The following is a 12379-nucleotide window of genomic DNA, read 5'->3' as shown; positions in this document are numbered from 1 at the left end:
TAGTTAACATTTTAAATGAAAAAGGGAAACAAAACTTGAAAAGTTCGTAAAATGAGTTTAAAAATATTCACTTTTAACCTTTTAGCAAAAGTGGCCTATGTAAAATATGGTAAAATAAAACCTATATTTCCTATAAGTTTGAGATTTTTTGCACACTTTTAAATATTCCAAAAAAATAAAAGACTACTCAAAAATGTCCCTAAAAATTAGCTTGTCTTTCAAAAATTTTTATTTCAAAATCCAGGGCCTATGAAAAAAATCCATTTCAGACCCCTAATTTTTTTGTTTAATTTTTTCAATACCTTTTTTAACTATTGAATAAATTTGTCTATCATTTAAAAAAAAGTCAACTCTTTACGACTTACCGTTTAGAAAATAGCATCTTTTTTTCAATGCCGTGTTACCCCTATTTCCCCTATAAAATCTTAAATTTTTTGTTGCCTTAAACCTTCTCCTCTTATGCCTCTTGGATTTAAAAAAAAAATTAAGAAAATAAGTCAGCCTGTGTGGCCGGTTAGCGAACGTACACAAAACCAAACTTTAATTTATATAATAGATTTTTATTTTTTTTTTTTAATAAATTTATTCAATTAATTTTTCTAAATATTTTATTATAAATAAGTTCACATTTAATAAATGAACGAATTTAATAATTCAGATGTCTTTTTCACTCTTAATTTTTAATAAAAAAACGGGCATTTATAGAAAATGACGTCAGCAACTAAAAATGAACAATTCTCACAGGGTAGCAAAAAGTAGCAAAGAAAATTTTCATATTCGAAAATTAGACATATAAAACTTATTGGCGTTTTACGGCGAACACAACTAAATGACTAAGGTTTTCAGAAAACACATTATTTTCAGGTTATTTTTCATTTTTGACTAGGAATTAAAATATCTTGAGGCATATTTTATTAGAACGTATCCTATTGATTCCATTTCAGAAAGATTGATTCCATTTCAGAAAGATTCAATTTACTACAAGTAATAAATAATAAACAGTACACAATTTATTGAAGCTAAAAAGTTGTAAAAACTCTACCCCAAAGTGATCTTTCTCTTCGTTTAAGACAATCTCCTAAATACAACGAGGTTTAAATTAATTTTCTTTTTCTTATTTTTAATTCTCTATTATATTTTGAAGAGAAATAGTTGGGTTATTAAATGCCAGCTTTTTTGAGTTTTGCCCCATTGTGCGACGGCTGTCAAAAACTCGAAATCGAGCTTGTAAAAGCATCTAAAACGTTTCCAAATCATACTTTTTTTTTCAGCTTTACTGTGGACTTCTCTGTGCTTCCGCTGGAGCCCTGAAAAGTATTTCCAGAGAGATCCGTGAAATTGATGAATACATTACAGACTATCAAGCATCAGAGTCAAAATTGAAAAATATAATTGAGAAAATTATTAAAACAAACAGGTACCTAGTTTTTTGCGCATCAACCCACAGCACTTATCATCATAGGACAACTCATCATGAGAAGATTCATCCCACTGTTCAATCCGAACAAATTTATTTTCATTTCTTCTATTCTTTTGTTCATTCTTCTTCAGTTTTTTAAGGATATTGTTTCTTATGATGAAATGGATTGTTCCCTGTGATGACTACTTGTTCTATGATGAATTGTCCCAATGACTTCTCTTTGATTTGTTGTGCAGTGATTAGTTGATTTGTGAAATTTGTTTTGCAGTTTTATCGACGCAATGTCAAATGTATTTGCATTGTCAACATTTACACACATCCTTTACCTTTCTGGTTTTATTGCTATGGGATTGTATGTGATATCATTTATGCGATTTGATGACGTGAATTTCTTCTCCATGACATTATCAACGATAACTTGTGTATTTCTTTTGTGGATGTACTGTTTTTTTGGTCAAAATGTCGTCAATAAGGTTATTCAAAAAAAAATTGTAACCATAAAGTTTTATAAAACTTCCTTTATAGAGTCAACAACTTCATTCGGAATTATATTTCTTAAAATGGTATGATGCTTCAAAGAACTTCAAAGTAATGATTTTAGTCTCAATGACTGTATTGCAGAAGCAACGTTTTGTATTTGCTGGTAAAATAATACCAATTTCAATGGAGACATTTGGTCAGGTAAAATGTGTAAACAACAATTTGTCTGGTTATTTTTACAATTAGAAATTTTCATTTTAACAGGTTTTAAGGGGAGCTTACACTTTTTTTGCCTTTATGAATGAATTAAGGTAAATATTTATAAATAAGCGAAATCAATTTGTATACCTTTTTGTTGTGAATCTGAAATAAATTAAAAAAAAAAGCCTCAAATGTATGATCCTTTGTTTTTTGTTAATGAATAAGGTCGGTTTTGTGTTGAAGTGACTAACATTTTATTAAAATTTTTAAGTTTTTTTTTTTTTTTTAATTCCAAAACTTACTTCTGAAATGGATTTTTATTTATTTTTATGACTTGAACAGTGTTATCTTCGTTCTTCGAAAAGAGTTTTACAAGATTGCTATTTTTCATTGAACACTTCAGTCCACCATTCATTAATTTGTCCTCACAAATACACAGTAAAAGCGTGTCAACTGTCATCTATAAAAATTCATAAGATTGAAATTTCTTCCATTTGGCAATATTTTCAAAATTTTACCTCGATAACTGAAAACACAATATGTGCAATTAAAAAAGCACAAAATGTACCAAATAATACGGGAGCCATGTAGAAGAAGAATTCTTCTTTGTCCTTCATGATCAAATAATCTCTTCCGTCTTTCAGAATTATAATACCAAACAGGCAAGTTAGGGTTGCCACCAGTAATTTACTCAGGAACAAAATGAAATTAAAAACATTATTGATGGTTGCAACTTGTTCAGCATTCTTGTTACATATTTTCCAAGCCTTGAAAATAAATTGGTAAAACATTTTTTTTAAAACATGTATTTTTGGAGGTCTTACAACTTCTCCAGCCTGACGGAAGTCAATTGTTTCCATTGCAGCAGGAGTATAAGCGTTATGATTCCAAAATTCAATTCGTTCCTCAAAATGTTGAAAACGTTGAAACCATAACTGGTTTACTCTTTTCTTGATTCTGAAAGAAATTACTTTGAAATCAGTGACTTACAATCATTTACACTAACCTTTTAGAAATGCAAACGAGAAGGAATCTTGGTACTTTTAACAAAGTGATGAATGCTGATCCTTTAGCAATAGTTCCCAAATGGTATTTGACCAAAATTTTAACAGCGTGTTGAGATGGTTGATAAATGGAAGGCTTAAAATACCAAAATACAACAGCAGCACCAATGCAAAATTCCTCAAAAGCAAATATAAATTCAATTGTCCATAATAGTCCAATAATGTAAATCCAGAATGTACTCCGGATTGTCTTCGAATCAACATACTCAATTTGATAAGGTACTAAATTTTTCAAATTAAATAAAACGTAAAAGATTTTTGCCAAGATAATAAATTAAAATACAAAATATCTTTGAGATATCATAAATTGCTATTTTCAATACCTTTGGGGAAAAAAAAAATATTTAAAAAAAAATATACATACATAGGATCTCAATACATTTTTTTTTTGCTCTGATATTATTTTTAAAAGCTGTTCATTTTTTCTTTCCATTGATAATTTTTGACGTTGAGGCCAATTTTTTTCGAAAAATGTGTAACAAACAAAGTTTCTTATTAATTTATTCTTATGAATTAAATAATAATAAAGAAAAAATTCATTCACAAAAGAACTCATTACATTATATGATATTTGCGAAAACATGCACCATAGGTAAAATCTTTAAAAAAAGTGTTTTTTTTTATAAAAAAAAATAAGAATTAAATTTTTTCGGATCAGCATCATAAAAACTTTCAGAAAAGTATATTTTGGTTCTTTTTGGCAAAAAAAAAGGCGATCGGGTCAAAATTCTGGCTTCAAAATTCTGCTTTTTTAAAGAAAATTCTGTTTTTTCAAAATTCTGCTATTTTTCTATTCTGATTTTCAAAATTCTGCTTTTTAAAATTGTGCTTTTCAAAATTCTGCCAGCATTATACTTGAACAAAAAAATTCTGCCAATTCTGTTTTTTTTTTTTTATAGCATATGCGCTGACTAAAGAAAAATACACCTCATTAATGTAATTCAACATTGGCACTTTCCTAATTTTTTGATACAAGATATTCCTTTTCTTATTCAAATTTTTGAATATTCATCTTAATTTGACAAATTAAAAAATTTTGAATTATTTTCGGAAATGTTTAGTATTCAAAACCTTTTCTTAATATTTTCAAATTTATTCATTTACATATAAAACAAAAATTAATATACGTTCAAAGAATGCAAATTATGTAGGTAAGTAATTAAATAAACAGATAATTTTTCAAGAAGATGATTTTACAGAATTTTGGAAAAAATTAAAAAAGGGTTTGGAAAATCTTAAAAAGCGCGCGCTTTTGAACATTTTCCAAACCCTTTTTTAATTTTTTGCAGAATTTTGAAAAACAGAATTATAAAAAGCAGAATTTTGAAAAACAGAATTTTGAAAAACAGAATTTTGAAAAGCAGAATTTTGAAAGCAGAATTTTGTAAAGCAGAATTTTGAAAGCAGAATTTTGACCCCGGCAGAATTTTGACCCCAACCCAAAAAAAAGTTCAATTTTGTTGACTAGTAAAAAGTGCTCAAATATGAATATGAAATTTGAAGTTATTGATTTTTTTCTCCAATGTGTATATATGTATTTGAGAAATACGTTTTTTCATATAATGTTACACCCGTGAATTGTTATAAGAACACAGGTCATATCAACGTAACCCCATTCCTACACCCTCTTTATACACCATTGGTTGCAGAGGCGGATTTAAGAGAAGGCTGAGTAGGCTTCAGCCTAGGGCGGCAGATTTTGGGGGCGGCAAATTTGGGACCAATATTTTTACCTTTTGTCAAAAGGCTTTTTCCATGATGGTTTTCTGATGCCTTACAGATAGAAGATAGAAGACTTCCTCTCTCCCTTGTTATTGCACATTCAGAGAGCAGCAACATTTTAGAGTAAAATAGAAAGTTCGCCGCCCCACAACCAGTAATCGACCTCTACGGCCTTTGCCCACATATTGTTTGAGTGAAAAGAACAAGATTGCAGAAAATGAATTCCTTTTTCCCATACCAACAACCCATACATATACGCGTCCTACTACTGGTTAGAGGCTACACGTTGGATGGTTTGTATATTATTTTGTGATTTTTTTTTTTTTTGGAATTCCGGATAAAATTGTGTGAAAAAACGACAACAAATCAAAACCATTTACATACATATTAAAAACACCAATAACTTTGTGTCTGTATTATGTATATAAATGAAAACTCCCGATAGTTTTCTGGAGTTTACTTTTGTCTCGTTAAAAACAGTACTGCCAAGGTACTATAATCATTGTGTTATCGGTAAATTTATACACAAACGCCAAAAAAGACATTTTAAAATATAACTTTGGGTGGCCGATGTATGCCCAATGCCCACCGATGAACGGCTGTTCCACTAAATTTAAATTTGTTTATTTTGTGGTTTTTTACAGATTATCATTATAATTTTCCAAAAATATTTAGTAAAAAAAACAAAATTAGCATCGCGGAGAAAGTGCGATTTGGTAAAAGCTCTCATATGGAAAAAATAAGCGAAAACTTTTTTGACATGGTTGCATTAAAATGTTAATATTTTGAGATATACTCACTTTTCATATAAAAGTCTAAAATGAAAAATTTTGTGAATAAGGCCGTGTACTGGGTTAAGATTTTGGTTAAATTTTTTAGCATGGTAAAATTTTGACGTTTGGTTAAAAAAGGGATCAATTTTATTTTTTTGCTGTGCTAATTGGGTTTAAAATGGGTTAAATGGGACTTTTTTTTGGCACTTTTTTGATTAAAATTCCCTCAAGGTAAAACAAAATTACTATTAAAAGTGTTTTTTCTTGTGTTCAATAAATTATTATTTTTTTTTTTTTTTTGCAAGAAATTCTTAATTTAACACACTTTTCTTATTTTTAACGATAATTTCCAACTTCATAACGATACAAAATACCATTGTTACAGTTTTATATCAGTCTTCAAACCCTAATTATTCATAGTTCACAGCTGTTAACAAAATGGAAGTACAAAAAATAATTGTATGTGCAATTTTAACGAAATTGTTGCATTGATTAAACAATTTCGTCAAAATTGCACATACCGACAAAACCGACTTCCATGGTTCAAAACTGGGTTTTATGTTTTTTTTCTCATAGTTTCTATGGCCATAACTGGACGAAATTGAAATAGGATTACACTGCTTTCCAATACAAAAAGAAATATCAAAATTGGTTCACTTAATCCAAAGTTATGAGGTAAGGAACATAAAAAAAGAAAGTAGGATATAAGATATAACAGTTGTAGGTGCAAGGGCGGCAAAAAAATACTGCAGCCTATTCTATGAAAATTCGTAAATCCGCCTCTGATTGGTTGACACTACAACAGTTCATATTATTTTTTGATACCAAAAAAATTTGTTGCAATTGAGCTAAATTGTTGAAAAATGCAATCGAAATGTGAAAAATCAAGAGTGCAAGCAATAGATGAGTCGAGGGTCACATAACTAGACTTTTCTACTTGTATAACAAAATGGGAAATCTGTATATATACAACCAAGTAAAAACTCTTGAGATTTATAACCAATAGCCACGGCATTCAATCATTACCTAGTAATTTACAGAAATCTGTTCTTGTGCTTGCCACGAATCTGCATTTTGGATATTTTCACTTTAATGTGTCATTTAATTTTGGTCCCTCTAATCACTGCGTGCGTTGATCAAAACTATCAATAACCGTTGTACAAGTTTGAATGAGTTTCCAAAACTTTGAAGCCATTTTTCTCAAAACTAGAATTTTTCAGTTTCGTGGTTTTGGCTTTGTGACCACGATATAAGTAGGGCTGCCAGATAAAATTTTATTAATGTCGGGACAATAGGTCTTAAAAGTCGGGACAAATCGGGACACCAAAAAATTACATGAAATCGAAAATTATTAAAAACAAATAAAAAGAATCACGTGTGTGATTGCAAAATTTTGCTTGACTTATATCCTACATTTTTGTTGATTTCACGCAAAAATATGAATTGTTAAAAATTTCATTTTTTGAAAACTCAACTTAGTCCCAATTTATTCACTCTCCGCATTAAATTCAAAGTCACCATATAAAATGGGAAGTTTTAAAATTCGTATGCGATTTGAAAAATTTTTAATGGAGTCGTTAAACTTAATGGATAGTGCATACATTGGGCCTTATCCGTAAAAAATCATCAAAAAAAATGTCAATTGATGTGTCTTTTAATAAATGTAGGCAACACTCCCAAATTTCCATTAAATTTAACGTCGCCTTTTAAAAAAAGAAGTTTTAAAAATTTTATGCGATTTGCCAGTTTTTTTTTATTTGAGAGTTAATAAATGGAAGCTAAAAGCTTTTTTTGCTTAAAATTTTTACACACAACAGATGGTCAAAAAATATTGGACCAATACTTTTACTTTTTACGTATTTATAATAAAAAAAAGTGTGAATATGTATATTAAAAAAAAAAAAAAAAAAAAAAACAATACTTAACATGCTGCAAATGTTCCAAGTAAGGACATATAAGGACATATTCATTCATATAGCACTCACTTTTATTTTTTTTCCCAAAGTTTTTGAATGAAATCAGAATGTCGGGACAAAATCGGGACGTCTGGCAGCCCTAGATATAAGCCAAAGATAAATGCATGAATTAGTGATGGAAACTATCGAATAAAAACTATCAAACTATCGATAGTTGTAAAATATTCATTAATTCGATAGTTTTAAATCATTCATTCATTTAGTTACTATTTTCATTCGAATAGTTTTTGACGTGATAACGTCTTATAAATCGATGAACCATGGAAGCCACCACAAAAAAGTGACGCCATTTTCTAGCGTTACACTCTCGCACTTTCGCAGTGCGGCAAAAAAATTTAAATTCAAAATTAAAAATAAACTATTAGAGATACAAAAATCTCCTAAAGCTTATTTGAAAGATAATAATCTAAAGCCTAATCCAAATGAAGGATTTTTAAAAATTCCGTCATTTAATAGGGTAAACAGGGGTAAAACGGAAAGATAAAATTTGGGCTAAAATCTAAACGCGTGGTCGTAGAGAGTTATAGATAGAGACTGATTTAAGGATAACTGCATTTAAGAAAAAATTTTAAAAAATTCTGGAACTCCGCTATAAGGTGACAAAATGTTGATTATGGGTAGGGGAAATTTTTTTTTGACAATTCTAAAGGTGCCAGGTGAATGATGAATGAAAAAAAATTAGGCGTCTGATACGGATTTTTTTCCAACACTCTGCGTTTCGAAATATGAATTTTTGAAATATACTTACTTTTTTAGGGGTATTTTTGGGTAGTTTTTTTATTATAAATTGGAATCGTTAAAAGAGTTTTGACTGAATACGGAAAAAAATAAGTTTTTAAAAAACAGGTTTTTTGGCCGTTTTTAACCGATTTTCATGGTTTTTTATTTTTACCTTTTTGTCTTTAATAGATACAGGAATATTATATTATAGAGTAATGATAGACCATGGCTACGACTATATGTGTGCGAAATTTCAATCATTTTCGTAAACACAATTTTGAGATGACGGTAAAATAAAATTTTAGAATTCAACAGATTATAACTTTTTACCAAGAGCAGATAGAAATTTGATTAAACATTTATGAACATCCTGATACAATTACCTTTCAATTGGTATATCACACATTACGCTAGACTAACTACAAGCCACACAATGTTAAATCAAGAAACTTGCGAAAAACATCATACCAATAGTGGAGATCTGTTGCGCCATTAACAGCCACTAGTGTGGGAAGTACCATAATCTCAGTCTGGAAATTCCACATGGTTGACTTTAAAAAATTCTAACTTCTCTTGTAGGCATCTTTGAAATGAGATTGATACGTCATTTGAAAGGTAAAACAATAAGCTTTCACAGGGTATAAAAATTTTTATAGGTTGTTAGGGAAAAAATTCATTTAATAGCATGAGAACATAAAAATAAATGTTTTTTTTTTTGCTTTTTTTTGATGAAATTTTATCGAGTTTAAAAAATTCTAGCTCTTTTTGTAGATGTCTCAGAGACTTAATCTATATACATATTTTTAGCTAAGACAATAAGCTTTCAGATGGTTTAAAAAAATTTATAGATTGTTAAAAAAAAATGGATTTAATAGCGTGAGAAGATAAATTTACATGTTTTCTTTGCTTTTTTTTTGATGAAAATGATTGTTTTAAATAAATTATTTTAATACTTTTTGCTCATTGTAAAAATTTAAAAATGGTTTTATTATTTAGAAGAAATTTTTGGCTTTTTAATGGTATAATTTTTTTTGTGCGCTATAAAAAAAAATAATATAATGAGAAAAGAAAAAAGGTATTTTTTTTTTAGCTTTTTCTTGTAAATTATGATTGTTTGAAATAAATAAACCCTTCAAATGGCTCATTTTAAAAGCACACAACCTGTTTTCTTACGACGTTATCACGTAAAATCATCGTCTGTAAACCGGCTTTACAGACAACCTCTTGTTTTTTTTTATACCATAGTTTTTTCATTCAAATAATTTTCTTAAACGATAGTTTTTTCATTAGAATAGTTTTTTTTTATATGATAGTTTATATTCGATAGTTTTATTCGATAGTTTGTTCGATAGTTTTTATTCGAATGAATGAATGAACTATTCGATAGTTCCCATCACATCAGAAGCTATATTCAGCAACTACGGATTTTACTAAGAATCGGAAGTAAGACCGTTCAGTAAATTCATGTTGAACGCTGCCAAGTATCTACTACAAATCACTGGGGATAACTTTCTCCACGAAAATGTATTGGGCTTCGGATTATTTCTTAATGTTTTAATTAAGACAAAAGGCCACTTACATCTAAGATGCTGCCATTCATTTAATTCGAATATTTTAAACGGCTCCCATGTTGATACAAACATAGGATATTTGGCAGTTGTAAGGCATAACAAGGTATAGCCCGATAATAAAATAAGTAGAATCATATTGATTTGTGCAATAGTTGGGGCTACACTAATTCCTGACAGTTGTTTTATGCACACTACTGCTTCGTCAAATAATAATTTCAGTTGACTCAATTGTTTCCTTAAAATCAAAGTTAAAGTTACCAATGTGATCTGAAAAAGAATGGAAGAAATAAAATCATATAATTCAAATTGATACTAATGCAAACTTACAGTTATTAAAATTGTCAAAATTGCTAAACATAGTATGATCGAATTGTTAGCTCGAAATTCATCTAAAAAGTTCCACATGATTTCGTATTCAATGTCTTCTATCTCATCACTATTATTTTCATCTTCTTCGAATGAAGGATGTTCATATAACGACCACAATTGAATGCAAAGTATCAAATTTGTAATTATTAAAAGCAAACATATAATCCAGGCTATGGCTTTTGTTAACCAAGACATCAAGGCCAATAGAATTAATGAAATTACTGCAAAAATGAAAATAATTTTCTTGGAAATATCTACTGTTAGTAAAAAAAGATCTTACCAAAGGCAAATCCACACATAAAACCGACATAATACCAAGCTTGATAAACTGTCACAAAAAACAATTGGTCAAGGCCTCCCGCATTCAGAACATCAGTATAAAATTCCTTGACATTGGGACTTGACGATACATAAACACACCGATTTCTATAGGGAATACTATAAACAAACAAATAAGATTTATTTTTTCAAAATATTCCAAAAGTTTGAAAAAGACCTTTTTGGAGCCACTAATGGACATGGTCCTCTCCTACTTTTTAATCTTTCCAAAGTAAAACCCTCAATTTCATTTGGTATATTAAGATCATATGCACATAATTGTGAAGCAGTGTTTTTGTGAAAAATAAATATTCCGGCAAAACCAAATAATAAATTATTAGGACATTTTTCAACACAAATTTTAACAACACTTTTATAGTCCTGGATGTCGAAGTAGAACAAAAATGTTTTTTTAGATGTGTCTGTGGCAGAGAGATTAAAGTTTTCAAAGTGTTTGTTATGTTTTTGATTGCAAATATTTCCATAAGAATCGGCACCATTTATGACGGCAGTATAGTTTCCATAACCGATTGAAAAGGCAGTAATGACGATCTGAAATGGGTATCACCAAAAAAAAAAAAAATTAGAAATATTGTATTAAATTCAAAAATTTGCAATTACTTACTGAAATACACCAAAATGTTATAAGCAAACAAATCCATAATTTATCGACACAAGTCATTGGTTTAATTTGATTGTTTGGAAAACGGTTCATATCGGTTATTTTCACACTTTTCTGATTTATATTCTTATTTATATTTAACTTGCATTGAACGCTGAAGGACATGGGTTGTAAATTTATACATACAAAATACTATTAAAAATATTAAATATATTTTGTGATAAGTCTTCAAGTTTGCGTGTGATTTAACAATAATTCTTAAGGGATTTCGTCAATACCATCGGGTATTATTATATTTAAACCTTTAAGTGAACCATCTAACAGTTTCGAAAGTGACTTGTGAAAAAATTATGAATTTACTTAGAAAAAAATGAAATTGCTGTTTTTTTATATCAAAATTCTGAGCAGAAAGAAAAAACCTTATTTGATTTAAGAACATTTTGTGTATAATTTAAAATATGGTGGCAAACTGTAACCAGGGTTGAAAAAATTAGGTAATATGAAATAAATAAATGAATTTGGATTAAAAAAGAAATATTTGTTGCAACTGAAAAAAAAACTGCATTGAAAAAAATTTTTTTTGCAACTTAACTGAAAAATATTTGCATTGAAAATAAAATTTTTATTGCAAATTAAAAATATTTTGCATTGAAAAAAAAAATTGTATTGCAAATAAAAATAAATTGCACGACTGGGGTCGCACGTACTTGCTCTTATGGTAAAAGTTACTCTAATGTTAAGGATTTTCATTGAACAAAATAAGGGAAAATTCAAAATTTGATATTTTCACGGTATTTCATACATACATAAGTGGTACAAAAAAAAATATAAATAATTAAATACCGTTTTATATGGTCTTTTGCAAGAAAATAAGTATGCCATTTTATTTCTTGTATAAAAAGGAATTTTTAGAAGAAAATTTTTCGAAAATCGTTAGAGCCGTTTTAAAAAAAAAATAATTTTGTATATACATATAAAATATTTCTAAAATTTTTCAAAAAAAAGGGGGCATGCCATTTTGAAGAAATAATTAATATACACATAAAAACGGGACTTAAAAATTTTTTAAAAACCCGTTTACAAAAAAAATAAAAAAAATTTTGAAATATTTTTTAAAAATTCAAAAATGTGTTTTTTGAAAAA

At 28.5% G+C, this 12379-nt stretch overlaps 1 protein-coding gene across 1 annotated transcript; it reads right to left on the bottom strand.

The window, feature by feature from the left end:
• Positions 1-3097: 3097 nt before the first annotated feature.
• Positions 3098-10491, bottom strand: LOC129909723 (choline transporter-like 1). Its single transcript, XM_055986796.1, has 3 exons — positions 10255-10491; positions 9936-10194; positions 3098-3387 (listed from the first exon to the last, which is right to left on the bottom strand). Exons 1-3 carry the CDS (start codon positions 10489-10491, stop codon positions 3098-3100), a joined length of 786 nt encoding a protein of 261 aa, XP_055842771.1.
• Between the last annotated feature and the right edge of the window lie 1888 nt (positions 10492-12379).

Source organism: Episyrphus balteatus, chromosome 2 (assembly GCF_945859705.1).
Source record: "Episyrphus balteatus chromosome 2, idEpiBalt1.1, whole genome shotgun sequence".
Classification (NCBI taxonomy): Eukaryota; Metazoa; Arthropoda; class Insecta; order Diptera; family Syrphidae; genus Episyrphus; species Episyrphus balteatus.
Note: the sequence above shows the minus strand (reverse complement) of the source record. Positions and strands in the feature narration are given on the sequence as shown.